We start from the raw sequence: 19,197 nt of genomic DNA, 5'->3' as shown, positions 1-19,197 counted from the left end.
ATATTCACAGAACTATTAGTATCTCTAGCAGCCACTTAACTATATCTAATTTCCCCTTAGTAAACCTTGTGAGTGTCATTGTAATGGTAAATGGACTGCACTTAGTGTGCACATAGATATACAGTGTGTGCATATAAGCATACATACATATATGAAAAAGCCCCAACCTCATGTAATCCCAAACCTTAATCTCTCACAAAGCCCTGGCCTAACTTTACCCAGACCTGGAGAAGGCTAATCATTGGATTGACCTTTTGGCCTAACCTCTCATTAAATAACACACTCACTCTCTCGGTGTAAAAAGTACTTTAAAATATTTTATGAGATGCTGTACATTACATATCACAATACAGCACCCACTATCTAATACCTATCTGCATATTAATAGCCTGTTGATTTCTCAGCTGTAAAATACCTTCCTGGGTACACTTACCTATTAAATAACAGCCTGTATGATATTAAAATGTAAAATACCTGCTGCTACACTTACTTCTTTTATGATGGGCTGTAGAATAGACAGCTGTAAAATACTTAAGTGTATTCTTACCTGAGGGTTGTTGGCCTGTGGAATATTTACTTAAGATATACCTACTATATACTGTACTTACCTGTTGAGTAAATCCCCTGTAATATACAGTACACTCACTGGCCTTTTCATTAGGTACACCTGTGCAATCTAAGTCAATCCATTACAACAACACTTAAATAAATTCTACATCTATGAAGTTTATAATATTTTCAGTTTTTGTTGACATTGTCAGAAAGCTGAGAATTGTACTATGTTCATTATTGAGGTCCTATTGGGTGAAAATTATGTATTAGGGTGCATTATATTGAATGGGTTTCCTAATATTTTGTCCACTGCATTGACATACAAGAAAGGGGCAAAATATTAGGAACACCATTCAATAGAATTCACCCAACCATGCCACCACCACGTATTACAACCTCAGTAATAAATATAAAGTAGAATTATCACCTTTCTGACAATGTCAACAAAAACTGAAAATCTATCAAATCTATAAACGTAGAATTTAAAGGAGAGCTGTTGTATTGGATTGAATTGGGTTAAACACTTGCACCTGAGTGTACATGCAGTTGTTGTGTTTCTTTAAGTTAACGTAACAGTTGCACTCTCTATGTGTCTTTCAGGTGGAGGAGTCAGATGAGCCAGGCATCAGTGACACTCCTGCTGCTCTCTTCACAGCAGTCACAGAGGACACTGCAGATCCAGTTCATTTCAGTCCTGCAAACATTTCTATTGTTGTGGAAGACGATGTTGTGATGAGAGATATCCCTAACTTGGATGATGCATTTGCATTGTTTGGGTTGATATACACATTGCATTTGGACTATCCCAAGAAACTCTTTCACACTTTTACATTCATCCAGAAAATCCTACTGGGTCTTGGTGATGGTAAACCACTTAAACCCAGCCTACTGAGTCTCAAAAATGACCTGTTAATGAAAGAGTAGGCTAACTTAAGAGTTGTGTTCACAAGAAAATACACATCTGCATGTTGTGTTTTTGGGGTTCCCAGTATAGTAACACCATGTTAGTCAAAGCATTTAAAACTGTTTACATTTTGCGGATCATGTCTTGCCCACCAAATCTAACATAGTTGCTGTTGTTTATACTAAACTTAATAAAACAGAGAGCTAAAGCTGACAGGATAAAAGCAAAGAGCGGGAAGATGTTTGTCTATAGAGTGAGTATATAGAGAGAGCAAACTCAAGCAGAGAAAGTTAAAATAGTCACAAGTTTGGGTATCAGATATTTATCTGATACACCAATACACACCAGTAAATGATTGGATTTGGATTACCTGTGAGGTTTATCAGGAATGAAAAAAACCAAAACGGTTAAAGGTCATAATATAAGACTTATGAGACTGTTTAGCTACGGGCAAACGAGATATGTTATTTAATCTCTGCTCTACGTTTTTTTCTAAATATGCAACTTTTTGCTGGCATTAGCAATGCAAATGTGGCGGGATTATGTAGAAAATGAATACAAAATTGAAATAGTTTGTTCTGTTTTAGCAATACAACTGCTCCACTTTGAGACCACAGATGTTGTTTGATACATGCGGAGTCTTTTACCACTGGTGGTAAGCAGTTGGTGCTACAATACCTTTTGTGTGATGGCTTTAACTGGAGTTATGAGAAGATGGAGTGCATGCTTTGCCTTTTTCAAGCTTGTGCAAGTGACTCATTTTTCTACACTTCTAAACAACAGCAACGTTTAGATTTTTCCCACGGCTTTAAATAAAGCAGCATTTACAAATGTAATCATCAAGCAGTCATTAAAACCTTTTCACTTGTTAACTGTATACATATAGTACTCCTATTTGCCCTGTATTCCAGTAGTCATTAGTTCAGGTAGTTATTACATCACATTTATTTGATCTATTTGGTATAAACGGGGTGAACTCAATAAAAAAAAATAGCCCTGGTGTAAGTGTAATTTGGTGAAGCCTGTTTAGTTGCAATTTGCAGGTCTGATTATCATTATTTTTTAGGCTGTACACTTTTGCATTGTGTTCCCCAGTACAGTGTCTCAATAAGTTGCGTTACAAATTTCACTTAATGGTTTAAGTCAGATTGTTTTTAATGCTAACACATACTGCTGAAAATGGTTTAATTGTGTAGCTATTTTTAGGAAAACTGCAGCAGCAAAGAAGAACAATGACCTCAGTTACATTAAATACACAGTTACAGTAATACTGAAATACACAGAAAATGAATTAAGAACACAAAGACCACAAAGTTGAGTCGTTCTCAACCCAAGACGAACATTTTCAGCTACATCAAATTGATGTTAACAACACAACAATGCACACACAATGTAAAGTCATATCCTAATTGGTCAAGCAATAGAAGCCAGATTTTCCTTACAGCTCCCAGTAGCAGAACTGTTAGCCTGCCAGTTTGTCAAGGAACCAGGAGCTATATCTATAACCTGCTGACAGCAAGAATTTGGAGGAGCCAGAGTTAGTGAGCAATCCTGAATAGAGCTCTCCAAATCGCCCTTCCACCCTGTGCTCTGCTGAACATCCACCCCTGTGACACTATTCAGGTCTGAGTTCCCATTCGTCCTAACTGGGGGCCTGGAGTAACTTTCTCTGTCCTTGCACCATCCCCATCCCCTCCTCCCTCTCTGACTCCCCCATTTGTCCCTCAAACAGAGAATCTCCTGAAAGGAGTGCCTGAAGTCAGGACTGCGGCAGTAGATAACCGGGTTGAAGGCAGAGTTGGAGTATCCTAGCCAGTTCAGGAGTTTGAAAAGCAGGTTAATATTGTCCAAGTTGAGGAAAGTCATGAGGATGTTGAGGATGAAGAAAGGTAGCCAACACAACGTGAAGGTTCCCATGATGATCCCCAGAGTTTTTACAGCCTTGCACTCCTTCAGACAGAACTTAAGACGCTTTGCTGCTGAGTGTTTTCCTTCCGCTTTCTCTGTCCTTGCTTTACTCTCTCCAAACTTTTCCTCCTTACCAGTGTCTATACCTCCTGTTTTCTGCACGTTTAGTCTGTCCTCTCCTGCTTGTTCTTCGACCTCAGTTCCTGCCCTGAGTTCCCTCATTGCTGGACTATTATCAGGAGTCAGCTGTGCAGTGTAGTGCAAGTTATACAAATGCCTCTCCCTCCCTCTGATCTTCTCCAGCTGTTTTTGAGCCTCCTGGAAGACCCGGGTGTACAGGAAAATCATCACCAACAGTGGCAGGTAGAAGGACACAATTGAGGAAGACACAGCGTATGCCACATTGGTGTTGAAATCACAACAGTACTCGTCGGCCAAGCACTTGCGAGCTTCCTCTTTATTAGACACCCACAACTTCAGATGAATGGGCAGGAAGGAGATGAGGGAGGCCACTGCCCAAACCCCGAGGACCACTGCAAAGGCCCGGCCCCTGGTCAACCGCAGGAGACAAGAGAGTGCACAAAGGTGAAGAATATTGTGCACAGATGAATAAAACACAGACAGGTGATTGATTTATCCTGGCTGTCCAAAATTAGCACCAAAAATGGAATAAAGGTGCTAAAAGCAACATTTATCATATTTTCAGCAGCTCTCTCTGGAACCACAAAAGGCTTTATACAACTTTTTGTACATATGCATTAGTAGTCCTCAAGACCTGTAAACAGACTTAGACTTTGATGTGTACATCTGAGCAGTTCCCCTTTAAGTTGTAAGTTTAATAAAGAAACTTCTACTAGAAAAATAAATAGATCCTAATTTGGGGCCAATTTTGTAGAGGACCAACTCTGCAGGAGGGAGGATATACTGTAACCACAGAGCAGAAAGTTACTGTTGCACTGTTGTATGGATTCAAATTTTCCAGCATTTTCACCCCCAAAAGTGATGTCACAACAGGCTTTGACTTTGACAGTAGATGAAAACACCTGCTGTGACATCACTGGTTGGTGTGACTCGACGTACAACGTGCTGGAAAGGTTGAACATATAGAAGTTGGTGCAGCAGCAGCATTCCTCACTTTTAAGTACTTAGGCTACATTTACATTGCTACGTTTTGGTTCAAAAACAAAGCTTTGCTACGTTTACGCCCCGCATTCACACTGCTGTGGCGTTTCAGAGCCCGTAACCCGAAGACATTTTTTGTTGCAGTCTCAACGGCCGCAAACGGAGACCTCTGGAACAAATTTGATGTACTAGTCCTTAACTTAAGTCTTTTCTTTCCATGTCACTTTTTATGTCCACTCCGCCACATTTCAGAGAGAAATACTGTGCTTTTTACTCCACAGCTTTAGTTAGGCTTTTAGTTCTTTTAAAAATTATGATTTTTGCACACAAAACACATAGTTTAGAAAATACAATGTTTTAATATAAATTAGTCTACCCGACAATATACAGGCCTACAAGTCCAGCTGCAATGATTAGCAGAATAAACACTTCTGACCCCATCTTTTTACGCCTGATTGGGTCATGACGTCTCTTCTTTGAGACTAAGCTACAAACGTTACCACGGCAACTACCAGCAACGGGTGGAGTATGCCTGCTGCCTCCTGTTTACCCCGGCACGCACAAGCCCAGTATACAAGAATGTTGATGAGATATGCGGTTTGGGCATGTAAGTTTAAACGGAGAGTACTTCTTCTACTGGAGCTAAAAAACACTTCTGTGTGCACAAAAACCGATTTTGGCTCAAAACTCCACTTTACGAAATGTAGCAATGTAAATGCAGCCTTAGTAAGAATCACTTTTGAGTGAAAGTTTCTAAACTTAGATATTTGTTCTACTTCAACCCCTGCACAGCCAAACCTAAATGTCTTGGTCATTTACCTGGTGAGTAGCATAGGGTAGCGGAGCGGCGACGTGATGGCGAGGTAGCGGTCCAGAGCAATCACACACAGGGTTCCAATGCTGGCCGTCACACACAGCACGTCCGTTGCTGTCCAGAATTCACACATGAAGTTTCCAAACTGCCAGTACCCCAGCAGGATGTGGCTGGAGCCAAAGGGGACCACAACCAAACCCATGATAAGGTCAGCCACAGCCAGCGAGGCAATGAAGAAGTTGGTGACTGTCTGGAGCCGCTGGAAGCGCAGGATGGCTGTAATCACCATCACGTTACCTGGACAGAAGAAAAGATAGATTCATAATATTTTCACAAAAAGTTCTACAAAATTATATTTTAGTTTTGATCCTTCAATCAATGAATCCAACAAACCATCAACTAAATGAAATGCGAAATTGTTAATAACTTACCAACAACTATGGCCAGAACCAGAATAGCCATTGCAACACCCAGCAGCACAAGCCCATCACTATACACTGAAGATCTCGCTGGTCCATCGGACCCTAGGGAGGAGTTGCTGTGCTGCGATTGGTTAGCCAGTGCTGAGAAAACACTCGCTTGTTCCATGATCTATAATCAAAACACACAGAAAAACACAACTCATGATGGATTAAGACAGCATCAGAAAGCTCTAGTACAGGGTCCAGTTCAGTTTTTTAAATTATTTTGTTGGGGGCTTTTTCTCCTTTTAATGGACAGGACAGGTGAGAAATGGGAGAGTAAGGGGGAAGACATGCAGGCAATCAACACAGGTCAGAGTTGAACCTAGGACTTCTGCGTCGAGGCTTAAACCTCTAAATATACAGTGTGAGCGCCTGCTCTACCTACTGAACCAACCCGGCAAACCAGTTCAGGTTTAGAAGCTTGGAGAGAGACATTAAAGAAAGAGAGCGAGAGGATGATAACCCTAACGGACCCAGGCTGGAATCCAACCTTGGCTGCCCAGTAAGAACTCAGCCTTAATGCATGGTGCGCACACTTTACCAGGGGAGTCCCCGGCGGGTCTTTACCCATTTCATTGCACGTTTGTGCTTGGGGCCTGTTGCTTCTCAGAGATAGTGTGTGATGTTGTATAAATCTAAATAAAATTACACTATTTGGATATCAGGAGATATTTTTTATGCTGAACAACATGCCAAATTGCATTTAAATTGTAGCAATATTTTCAGAGGATCAAGGGTCAGCTACTGTTTCCTTTCGTGTAGAGGAGATAACATAATGTGCTCTTTCAGAGAGGTAGTTACATCTCCCTTGGTGTCATTATGAGTCCAACAAGTACAGCGGTCTGCATACATTTGAGTCTTGCTCCCCCGTTGTTAACTTATTTTTGAAATAAGCATTTTGTCCTGCTATGATGTTGTAGCACATAAGTGTCTCATGTCCAGCTTACCATTTACCTCAGTTTTTCAGTCAATTCACAGTGTACAAATTATTAGTCAGTTTTTAAAAGTACTGTATTTTGGGGCATTTTTGCCTTTTTTATGATAATACCAAAGGTAAATGAGGAGAGTAAGAGGAGGTATGACATGCAGCAATGTCACCATTAACATTCGGCCTCTCATCTCTGACCTTGTCACTTCCTGCAGGCATACAGGTGTATGCTGGGAAGATAGTAGCTTGTTTAATGCTATAAGAGCTACAGCAGTGTTTGCAGTCATATTAGCAAAAGAACAGCAGCAACATTGGCAGAACAAGAACAGGCAGTGCAAAAACTGTCTTTTTGCATCTTTTTGCTATGGAAGAGTTGGACATACTTGCAGTGAGAAGATACATAAGGTTATGTGTGAATGTAGCTGCACAAAGCAACAGTTGCCGTATGCAACTAAGTACATTTACTCAAGAACTGTAGCCTACTTAAGTACATATTTGATCTACTTGTACTTGACTTGAGTCTTTTCTTTGCCGCTTTCTACTTCCACTCCACTACATTTTTTAGAGAGAAATATTTTACTCCCCTACATTCATCTGACAGTTTTAGTTACAGGGACGTCACTAGGATTGAAAGACAGGGGGTGCTTAGCCCCCAAGGTATTTTTACCTTGCGTTTGCTCTTTGCACTCACATCTTTTGGGACTGTAGCTACACTTATGTCAACAACCAGTCAACAAACCAAGATGTTGACAAGTAAAAAGTGACAGACATATTCTCTTCTTCTATTTCTACTCTGTTCAACAAAAGTTACTGTAATGTTCGCTTTTAGACACATCGAAGTTGCATGGGGGAATTTACTTAGGCCAGACTTTGCTCCTGATGAGTTTTCTGTAAGGAATGACTCAATAAATGCTGTCTGTTCATGTCATTGTATGATAAAGTAATAGCATACTATAACTAAAGAAAGAAAAAAAAAAGAAAAAAATAGGCATCACTGTATTCTTTATCATGTAAGCTATTGATACGGATCCTATTTAAAGTGGCTATTGTGTTAATACAATAACCTGATGGTGGAAGGAATAAACGATTTGGAGTACTGATTAGTGTATATATATGTACTGTATGTAGGATTGCTTTCATTTTGTTTTCACATGCGTATCTGTTGGCATGTGCTCCTCTTTAGCTTACATTTAGGTAACGTCTACATATTTATTTAACTCATCACAGCCAGTGAATGCAGAAAGTTAAATTGGTTAGAATACAGCCAGCATATATAGTTAATATAGTGAAATAATTTCGTTTAGGCTAGACCTGCCAACAAATGCTTATTGTTACAAGAAAACAAAACAATCCTGAGACCTATAGACCACTGCTGACCTCACTCACACCGGCTCCCTCAGAATCAACTGCTCCTGCTTCTCTTTCTCCCTGCTGAAATATCTTCCACTATCCATCTCATCTGCTCAATGAATTGAAGTATACAATGGTACAATAGCATTAACAGGGACCCTATGGCATTAAGCTTTCAGTGACAACAACATATGGGGATTGATATTGTTTTACAATAGGCCTACTAGATATAGACTATATTATTGGCAAAGAATAAAGAGTTGTGATGAGCTTGCTAAATTAACCCTTTGTTGTGGTTCGGTCGTTCACTCTAGCTACACTATAGTTTTCCACAGCAATACAAAATATCCCCTTTCCATTACCTCAAGAAAACGTTGCTAAAGGTAAGCAGGTAATTAAAAACAACTTACAATTTTAGTCTGTATCACTTTGTGTCATCGAGCTTCCTTTCACCGTTTGCGTGCGTATCGGCGTGTGTGGGCGTGTGTGTGTGTGCGTGGGGGGGGGGGTCATAGCGAGTTCATACCAAAGAGTAGCAACTAGACGAGATGAATCCTCCTGTTACTTGCGACGCTCCGGTCTGCAACGCTCTGCAAATGTTGTTCTTAGTTTCATTTAGGGGTGCTTAGGAACATTTTGGGGGTAGCTTCAGTCCCCCCTAAAACAGGCCTAACGACGTCCCTGTTCTCGTGTCATATGATCCTTAATGAACTTAACATTTCAGCAGAGGTGTTCATTTCCATACACGTTTAGTGGCTTGACGGTTAACGGTGAAGTAGGGGATTTGATCCGCGGGGGTATTTTGGCGACTTAATTAACCCGACCCCGAGGGTGAGGCTGATGAAAATGGATCTGACCGGTTCAACTTTCAACTTTTTTTCGCATTGCACAGCGCTCTGAAGGAATAATCTCCGAGATTAGGCTACGTTCTGCCAGTTTACAGCAATTGAATACTATAACAGGAAAAGGGTCCCCCTTAACGCGTTCAGCATATGGCGTCTAGATGAGCCGACCTAAATGTTGCTTCATGCTCTGTCTGCACTTGTTGTCTGGTTGTGCTTTGCATATGTGAGATTAGGAAACTTCCTGAAATAAGGGAATTTGTTTATTCAAAGTCAAAGCCAGTCCAAAGTAGCACATTTTTGTGGGGCTGAGGTGTGTCTATCATTTTAGCTGCTCTCTGTTTCTGGTCCTCAGGGTGAGAGGGGGAGTGGCCAGCGGCTAGAGCGGCAAAAGCCAATGTGCTTTAACTTGAATTGGCAAACAGCCAAGCCGAGTCTGATTGGATGACGAATAAGCACAAAAAGCCTCTGTCCCATGGGCTTAGTTCAAAAAAGAATCCTTATGTCATTTTATTCGTTGACAAAGAGCATAATGAGGAAAGATTTTCCAGATCATAATATATGCTTTGATAGTAATTTGATTAGATTTTTGGATGAATGATTTTGGTTAAAAGCATTAAAACGTGTCACACTGACTTTTGAAAATATAATTCTGTCATGGATGGTGCATAATCCTAAATGAAAAACTGCAGTATAGTTGGCACTGTTCTAAGGAAGGATTAGATTAGCATGCATGCACACATACAAATACACACACACACACACACACACACACACACACACACACACACACACACCACACACACACACACACCAACACACACAGACAACACACACACACGAGGGAACCTAACAACAATTTTCAACAATAAATGTTAAAACTCGTTACTCACCGAATATCCAACCAACTATAAATGCCTATTTACAGAGAAGAGATACATCATAGTCTGATGGAGGCAGAAATAGGATCCGCTCCTCTTGGTACAGTTTTTTTTCAATTGCAAACACACTAAAATGACATGCATGCACATTATTTAAACTGACACACGAGAGCAAACCTCTTCTCAACTCTCTTGAAGTCTAAAACACATTTTCTGTTTTACACACATTTTGCAATTAAAAATATGCACTATTTAAATGCACTGAACATGGTTCTCTGCAGAAGACACAATGATCTGACATAAAGTCGCATGTTTGCCATTTCAAACACTGCCATTCGAAATCACCTACATATAGGCCATTTTATATTTACCTGGCAAACACCCATGGTTACCACTTAATCAATTTGTAAGCACTATGAAAACACAAAACACATTTTGTAAAACACTATTGTTGTTCTTTTTTTTGAGAAGCAGATAAATTTTTGACTTTATGTCAACTGTACTTCTTATAAGGGGCCATCTGGGACATTATTCACAATTACCTCACTCACAGCATGTAAATGCTCTCTACTGAAATGCTTTCATAAACATAGTGAAAAATTATACTCTAAAACACTATACTACAACCTCACACACACCCACACACACACACACCACACAACTGAAACACCTCATGAACTCTCCTGAAATGCTCTCACAACAGCATACGGAAATGCTCTCATATACAGAACTGAAACTGGACTTTCACTTCTAGTGTATTAAGCAGTTTGGTATTGCGTGTCAGAGCGTTTGTCAACAATGTGTTGAGACCGTTTCAGAAGTGTTTATGAGCTCGTTTAGTGGTGTTAAAGAGAGCGTTTCAGTAGTGTTTATGAAATCGTTTCAGTTGTGTGTGTGAGGATTTCAGTTTAGTATGTGAAGTATAATTTTTTTGTGCGTACAAAAGCATTTTAGTAGAGTGTGTGAGAGGTTTCACTTGTATGTGTATGTATGTATGTTGTACGAACAGTACTACTACTTAAAAAGACTGAAGTCACTACAGTTAAAATCTCTTGCTGAGTTAATCCACCTTAACTAGTATGTCTACAATCTATGTATTTTAATGGTTGTGTGCTCAGCACTTCTGCATGACACCGCTGGTTCACTCTATTTTTAAGAGTACTGTCCATCACGTGATTATGACACATGACGTAACGAACAGACGTTACCTGAAAATCGTCCAAGATGCTCTTTTCAGCAAACGACAGTCCTTCTGTTTTGAGTGTGGCCTCTGTTGGTGTTAAGCGCCCTGCTCGGTAAGTCAATGTGATGTTTTTCCTACATGCACCCAATGAGCTATTGGCTACTATGTAATTTTTACTCAAACATATGGCTGATTTTACCGTGAACTCTGCGAGTTTTCATTAAACCTTTACAAACTTATTTTCATCATAGGTTGAAGTGGAGAAGTGCACTGCGCATCCCCCAAATCATTTTATAATTGAATCACAGGTAAAACACAGACCTGTCTTTCTCTTTTCTGCCACTCTTCACCCCTTTCTATGCCAATTTTGAATATGTATCACATGCAATGGAACAGCAATGCCACTGTTCACCGTGGGTAAGGACAATCACTTTGCATGGACCATGTTGCTCACAATGTACTATTTTTATGGAACTATTGCACTCACAAATGTTTTTTTCTTCCTCAAATCATTATTAGTCTTTTTTTATTATTTTTTTTTTTTTTTTTCTGTTTGTAGCTTTGGGCTGAGTTCCCAACGCATCACAAAAGTCATCCTATGGAACCAGTTCTATGCTGTGCTTGGCCAATATACACTGGACTGGTGGCCTTGTATAGGCAGAAGGCGGAATTTGGTCAGCACATCCATACTGAAAGAAGATGAAATATGTGATTTCATTTTGCTTGTCTTTCCAGGCAGTGTGCAATGTCAATATAAAGCGTACTGTAGCCCTTTGTGCCCCCCCGGTATACCTGCGTGAAGAGGACCCAGTTCTTCAAGACTTGAATGTAAGTATTCAGTATATTCACAGAACTATTAGTATCTCTAGCAGCCATTAACTATATCTTTTCCCCTTAGTAAACCTTGGAGTGTCATTGAATGGTAAATGACTGCACTTAGTGTGCACATAGATTACAGTGTGTGCATATAAGCATAACATACATATATGAAAAAGCCCCAACCTCATGTAATCCCAAACCTTAATCTCCCACAAGCCCTGGCCTAACTTTACCCAGACCGGAGAAGGCTAATCTTGGATTGACCTTTTGGCCTAACCTCCTCATTAAATAACACACTCACCCTCGGTGTAAAAAGTACTTTAAAATATTTTATGAGATGCTGATCATTACATATCACAATACAGCCCCCACTATCATACCTATCTGCATATTACTAGCCTGTTGATTTCTCAGCTGTAAAATACCTTCCTGGGTACACTTACCTATTAAATCACAGCCTGTATGATATTAAATGTAAATACCTGCTGCTACACTTACTTCTTTTATGATGGCTTAGAATAGACAGCTGTAAAATCTTAAGTGTATTCTTACCTGAGGGTTGTTGGCCTGTGGATATTTACTTAAGATATACCTACTATATACTGTACTTACCTGTTGAGTAAATCCCCTGTAAATACAGTACACTCACTGGCCTTTTCATTAGGTACACTGTGCATCTAAGTCATCCATACAACAACACTTATAAATTCTACATCTATGAAGTTTATAATATTTTCTTTTTTGTGACATTGTCAGAAGCTGAGAATTGTACTATGTTCATTATTGAGGTCCTATTGGGTGAAAATTATGTATTAGGGTGCATTATATTGAATGGGTTTCCTAATATTTTTCCACTGCATTGACTAAAGAAAGGGGCAAATATTAGGAACACCATTCATAGAAATTCACCCAACCATGCCACCCCCACGTATTACAACCTCAGTAAAATATAGTAAATTATCACCTTTCTGACAATGTCAACAAAAACTGAAAATCTATCAAATCTAAACGTAGAATTTAAAGGAGAGCTTGTTTATTGGATTGAATTGGGTTAAACACTTGCACCTGAGTGTACATGCAGTTGTTGTGTTCTTTAAGTTAACGTAACGTGCACTCTCTATGTTCTTTCAGGTGGAGGAGTCAGATGAGCCGAGCATCAGTGACACTCCTGCTGGCTCTCATTCACACGTCACAGAGGACACTGCAGATCCAGTTCATTTCAGTCCTGCAAACATTCTATTGTTGTGAAGACGATGTTGTGATGAGAGATATCCCTAACTTGGATGATGCTTTGCATTGTTGGGTTGATATACACATTGCATTTGGACTATCCCAAGAAACTCTTTCACACTTTTACATTCTCCAGAAAATCCACTGGTCTTGGTGATGGTAAACCACTTAAACCCATCCTACTGAGTCTCAAAAATGACCTGTTAATGAAGAGTAGGCTTTAGAGTTGTGTTCACAAGAAAATACACATCGAATGTTGTGTTTTGGGTTCCCAGTATAGTAACACCATGTTAGTCAAAGCATTTAAAACTGTTTCCATTTGCGGATCATGTCTTGCCCACCAAATCTAACATAGTGCTGTTGTTTATACTAACTTAATAAACAGAGAGCTAAAGCTGACAGGATAAAAGCAAGAGCGGGAAATGTTTGTCTATAGAGTGAGTATATAGAGAGAGCAAACTCAAGCAGAGAAAATTAATAGTCACAATTTTGGGTTCAGATTTTAATCTGATACACCAATACACACCAGAAAATGATTGGATTTGGATTACCTGTGAGGTTTATCAGGAATGAAAAAAACCAAAACGGTTAAAGTCATAATATAAGACTTATGAGACTGTTTAGCTACGGGCAACAGATATGTTATTTAATCTCTGCTCTACGTTTTTTTCTAAATATGCAACTTTTTGCTGGCATTAGCAATGCAATGTGCGGGATTATGTAGAAAATGAATACAAAATTGAAATAGTTTGTTCTGTTTTAGCAATACAACTGCTCCACTTTGAGACCACAGATGTTGTTTGATACATGCGGAGTCTTTTACCACTGGTGGTGTAAGCAGTTGGTGCTACAATACCTTTTGTGTGATGGCTTTACACTGAGTTATGAGAAGATGGAGTGCATGCTTTGCTTTTTTCAGCTTGTGCAAGTGACTCATTTTTCTACACTTCAAACACACGCAACGTTTAGATTTTTCCCACGGCTTTAAATAAGCAGCATTTACAAATTAATCATCAAGCAGTCATTAAAACCTTTTCACTTGTTAACTGTATACATATAGTACTCCTATTTGCCCGTATTCCAGTAGTCTTATTCAGTAGTTATTCATCACATTTATTTGATCTATTTGGTATAAACGGGGTGAACTCAATAAAAAATAGCCCTGGTGTAAGTGTAATTTGGTGAAGCCTGTTAGTTGCAATTTGCAGGTCTGATTATCATTATTTTTTAGGCTGTACACATTTTGCATGTGGCCCCCGTACAGTGTCTCAATAAGTTGCGTTACAATTTCACTTAATGGTTTAGTCAGATTGTTTTTAATGCTACACATACTGCTGAAAATGGTTTAATTGTGTAGCTATTTTAGGAAAACTGCAGCAGCAAGAAGAACAATGACCTCAGTTACATTAAATCACAGTTACAGTAAACAAATACACAGAAAATGAATAAGAACACAAAGACCCAAAGTTGTCGTTCTCAACCCAAGACGAACTTTTTCAGCTACATCAAATTGATGTAACACACAACAATGCACACACAATGTAAAGTCATATCCAATTGGTCAAGCAATAGAGCCAGATTTCCTTACAGCTCCCAGTAGCAGAACTGTTAGCCTGCCAGTTTGTCAAGGAACCAGAGCTATATCTATAACCTGCTGACAGCAAATTTGGAGGAGCCAGAGTTAGTGAGCAATCCTGAATAGAGCTCTCCAAATCGCCCTTCCACCCTGTGCTCTGCTGAACATCCACCCCTGTGACACTATTCAGGTCTGAGTTCCCATTCGTCCTAACTGGGGGCCTGGAGTAACTTTCTCTGTCCTTGCACCATCCCCATCCCCTCCTCCCTCTTGACTCCCCCATTTGTCCCTCAAACAAGAATCCTGAAGAGGTGCCTGAAGTCAGGACTGCGGCAGTAGATAACCGGTTGAAGGCAGAGTGGAGTATCCTAGCCTTCAGTTTTTGAAAAGCAGGTTAATATGTCCAGTTGAGGAAAGGTCATGAGGATGTTGAGGATGAAGAAAGGTAGCCAACACAACGTGAAGGTTCCCATGATGATCCCCAGAGTTTTTACAGCCTGGCACTCCTTCAGACAGAACTTAAGACGCTTTGCTGCTGAGTGTTTTCCTTCCGCTTTCTCTGTCCTTGCTTTACTCTCTCCAAACTTTCCCTCCTTACCAGTGTCTATACTCCTGTTTTCTGCACTTTTAGTCTGTCCTCTCCTGCTTGTTCTCGACCTCAGTTCCTGCCCTGAGTTCCCTCATTGCTGGACTATTTCAGGAGTCAGCTGTGCAGTGTAGTGCAAGTTATACAAATGCCTCTCCCTCCCTCTGATCTTCTCCAGCTGTTTTTGAGCCTCCTGGAAGACCCGGGTGTACAGAAAATCATCAACACAGTGGCAGGTAGAAGGACACAATTGAGGAAGACACAGCGTAGCCACATTGGTTTTGAAATCACAACAGTACTCGTCGGCCAAGCACTTGCGAGCTTCCTCTTTATTAGACACCCACAACTTCAATGAATGGGCAGGAAGGGATGAGGGAGGCCACTGCCCAAACCCCGAGGACCACTGCAAAGGCCCGCCCCTGGTCAACCGCAGAGCACAGAGAGTGCAAAGGTAAGAATTTGTGCACAGATGAATAAAACACAGACAGGTATTGATTTATCCTGGCTGTCCAAAATTAGCACCAAATGGAAAAGGGGCTAAAAGCAACATTTATCATTTTTCAGCAGCTCTCTCTGGAACCACAAAAGGCTTTATACAACTTTTTGTACATATGCATTAGTAGTCCCTACACCCTGTAAACAGACTTAGACTTTGATGTGTACATCTGAGCAGTTCCCCTTTAAGTTGTAGTTTAATAAAGAACTTCTACTAGAAAAATAAATAGATCCATTTGGGGCCAATTTTGTAGAGGACCAACTCTGCAGAGAGGATTACTGTAACCACAGAGCAGAAAGTTACTGTTGCACTGTTGTATGGATTCAATTTTCCAGCATTTTCACCCCCAAAAGTGATGTCACAAGCTTTGACTTTGACATTAGATGAAAACACCTGCTGTGACATCACTGTTTTGTGTGACCTACGTACAACGTGCTGAAAGGTTGAACATATAGAAGTTGGTGCAGCAGCAGCATTCCTCACTTTTAAGTACTTAGGCTACATTTACATTGCTACGTTTTGGTTCAAAACAAAGCTTTGCTACGTTCCGCCCCGCATTCACACTGCTGTGGCGTTTCAGCCCGTAACCCGAAGACTTTTTTTTTGCAGTCTCAACGGCCGCAAACGGAGCCCTCTGGAACAAATTTGATGTACTAGTCCTTAACTTAAGTCTTTTCTTCCATGTCACTTTTTATGTCCACTCCGCCACATTTCAGAGAGAAATACTGTGCTTTTTACTCCACAGCTTTAGTTAGGCTTTTAGTTCTTTAAAAATTATGATTTTGCACACAAAACACATAGTTTAGAAAATACAATGTTTTAATATAATTAGTCTACCCGACATATACACCTACAAGTCCAGCTGCAATGATTAGCAGAAAAACACTTCTGACCCCATCTTTTTACGCCTGATTGGTCATGACGTCTCTTCTTTGAGACTAAGCTACAAACTTTACCACGGCAACTACCAGCAACGGTGGAGTATGCCTGCTCCTCCTGTTTACCCCGGCACGCACAAGCCCAGTATACAAGAATGTTGATGAATATCGGTTTGGGCATGTAAGTTTAACGAGAGTACTTCTTCTACTGGAGCAAAAAACACTTCTGTTGCACAAAAACCGATTTTGGCTCAAAACTCCACTTTACGAAATGTAGCAATGTAAATGCAGCCTTAGTAAGAATCACTTTTGAGTGAAAGTTTCTAAACTTAGATATTTGTTCTACTTCAACCCCTGCACAGCCAAACCTAAATGTCTTGGTCATTTACCTGGTAGTAGCATAGGGTAGCGGAGCGCGCGTGATGGCGAGTAGCGGTCCAGAGCAATCACACACAGGGTTCCAATGTGGCCGTCACACACAGCACGTCCGTCTGTCCAGAATTCACACATGAAGTTTCCAAACTGCCAGTACCCCAGCAGGATGTGGCTGGAGCCAAAGGGGACCACAACCAAACCCATGATAAGGTCGCCACAGCCAGCGAGGCAATAAGAAGTGGGTGACTGTCTGGAGCCGCTGGAAGCGCAGGATGGCTGTATCACCATCACGTTACCTGACAGAAGAAAAGATAGATTCATAATATTTTCACAAAAGTTCTACAAAATTATTTAGTTTTGATCCTTCACAATGAATCCAACAAACCATCAACTAAATGAAATGCGAAATTGTAATAACTTACCAACACTATGGCCAGAACCAGATATCCATTGCAACACCCAGCAGCACAAGCCCATCACTAACACTGAAGATCTCGCTGGTCCATCGGACCCTAGGAGGAGTTGCTGTGCTGCGATTGTGCCAGTGCTGAGAAAACACTCGCTTGTTCCATGATCTAATCAAAACACACAGAAAAACAACACTCATGATGGATTAAGACAGCATCAGAAAGCTCTAGTACGGGTCCAGTTCAGTTTTTTAATTATTGTTGGGGGCTTTTTCTCCTTTTAATGGACAGGACAGGTGAGAAATGGGAGAGTAAGGGGGAAGACATGCAGGCAATCAACACAGGTCAGAGTTGAACCTAGGACTTCTGCGTCGAGGCTTAAACCTCTAAATATACAGTGTGAGCGCCTGCTCTACCTACTGAACCAACCCGGCAAACCGTTCAGTTTAGAAGCTTGGAGAGAGACATTAAAGAAAGAGAGCGAGAGGATATACCCTAACGGACCCAGGCTGGAATCCAACCTTGGCTGCCCAGTAAGAACTCAGCCTTAATGCATGTGCGCACACTTTACCAGGGAGTCCCCGGCGGGTCTTTACCCATTTCATTGCACGTTTGTGCTTGGGGCCTGTTGCTTCTCAGAGATAGTGTGTGATGTTGTATAAATCTAAATAAAATTACACTATTTGGATATCAGGAGATATTTTTTATGCTGAACAACATGCCAAATTGCATTTAAATTAGTCAATATTTTCAGAGGATCAAGGTCAGCTACGTTTCCTTTCGTGTAGAGGAGATAACATAATGTGCTCTTTCAGAGAGGTAGTTACATCTCCCTTGTGTCTTATGAGTCCAACAAGTACAGCGGTCTGCATACATTTGAGTCTTGCTCCCCGTTGTTAACTTATTTTTGAAATAAGCATTTTGTCCTGCTATGATGTTGTAGCACATAAGTGTCTCATGTCCAGCTTACCATTTACCTCAGTTTTCAGTCAATTCACAGTGTACAAATTATTGTCAGTTTTTAAAGTACTGTATTTTGGGGCATTTTTGCCTTTTTTATGATAGATCACACACACACACACACACACACACACACACACACACACACACACACACACCTTCCTCAATTTAGAGACGGCTATGTTCAGGAGATTGTGTCGTCCAGCGACTTTCAAGCGCAGAAACTCAAGTGAAGATAGTTTCTTCTTCTGAAGAGTCCATCATGATATTTTAATCCTGTGTCCTCCTCAGAGATGGCAGAAATACTCACTTCCCGTACTCAAGTAAAAGTACAGATAATTGTGTTAAAAAATACTCTGGTAAAAGTATAATCTTTGTGATGATGATGATATACAGCGGCAGTGCCGTAAACTAAATGGACAAGCAAATATTCTGGCACGCAAATTTCATGTGTGTTCTGAAGAAGTCAAAATATCTCTTTTCAGAGCATACTGTACTCCACTGTATACAGCTCATCTATGGTGCAGCTACAGTAAAGCAAAGATGAACAAGTTAAAGGTGGCATACAATGATGCATTTAGAATTTTGATGAAGCGTCCAAGATGGACCAGTGCTAGCCATCTGTGTGTGACCTGTAATGTTCCCACCTTCCATGCTGTGCTGAGGAAGTTTATGTACAGATTTATATGTCGATTAACTGAGTCAAATAATACGATTTTAAATGCTATAATTAATCCTGCACTTAGTGATACCAGATATTTGTCAAAACTATGGAATCACTGGAACATGCACCTGTACTTGTTTTAATTATTGAGCATAGCAATTGGTAAATATTGAGCATTGCAATTGTAAATTTGTATGTATGTGTTTCTTTTGTGATGTTGTTGGGGATCAGTTTGTCTATATGTATTTATGTCTGTGT

At 40.3% G+C, this 19,197-nt stretch overlaps 1 protein-coding gene, 2 long non-coding RNA genes and 1 pseudogene across 3 annotated transcripts in view; 2 read left to right on the top strand and 2 right to left on the bottom strand.

Annotated features, from left to right (window-relative positions):
- The window catches only part of LOC116700757 (uncharacterized), a 2,781-nt gene extending 615 nt beyond the window's left edge, over nt 1-2,166 (top strand). The window contains exon 3 of the long non-coding RNA XR_004334722.1: nt 1,153-2,166. This is a non-coding gene — a long non-coding RNA (uncharacterized LOC116700757). The remainder of the gene's footprint in view (nt 1-1,152) is intronic.
- A 425-nt stretch (nt 2,167-2,591) lies between these two features.
- LOC116700756 (beta-2 adrenergic receptor) overlaps nt 2,592-19,197 on the bottom strand; it is a 21,013-nt gene continuing 4,407 nt past the window's right edge. The window contains exons 2-4 of the mRNA XM_032534193.1: nt 5,732-5,891; nt 5,306-5,597; nt 2,592-3,914 (exon numbers count right to left, since the gene is read on the bottom strand). Of these exons, the coding sequence (XP_032390084.1) occupies nt 2,870-3,914; nt 5,306-5,597; nt 5,732-5,888 (1,494 nt within the window). The 5' untranslated portion in view covers nt 5,889-5,891 and the 3' untranslated portion in view covers nt 2,592-2,869. The remainder of the gene's footprint in view (nt 3,915-5,305; nt 5,598-5,731; nt 5,892-19,197) is intronic.
- Nucleotides 2,709-13,865, top strand: LOC116700758 (uncharacterized). Its single transcript, XR_004334723.1, has 3 exons — nt 2,709-2,720; nt 4,156-4,163; nt 13,784-13,865. It is a non-coding gene; the product is annotated as an uncharacterized LOC116700758 (long non-coding RNA).
- LOC116700875 (beta-2 adrenergic receptor-like) lies at nt 14,545-17,112 on the bottom strand (annotated as a pseudogene).

The sequence above is a fragment of the Etheostoma spectabile genome, chromosome 13 (genome assembly GCF_008692095.1).
Source record: "Etheostoma spectabile isolate EspeVRDwgs_2016 chromosome 13, UIUC_Espe_1.0, whole genome shotgun sequence".
Taxonomy (NCBI): domain Eukaryota; kingdom Metazoa; phylum Chordata; class Actinopteri; order Perciformes; family Percidae; genus Etheostoma; species Etheostoma spectabile.
This window is presented reverse-complemented; position numbering and strand designations above follow the sequence as displayed.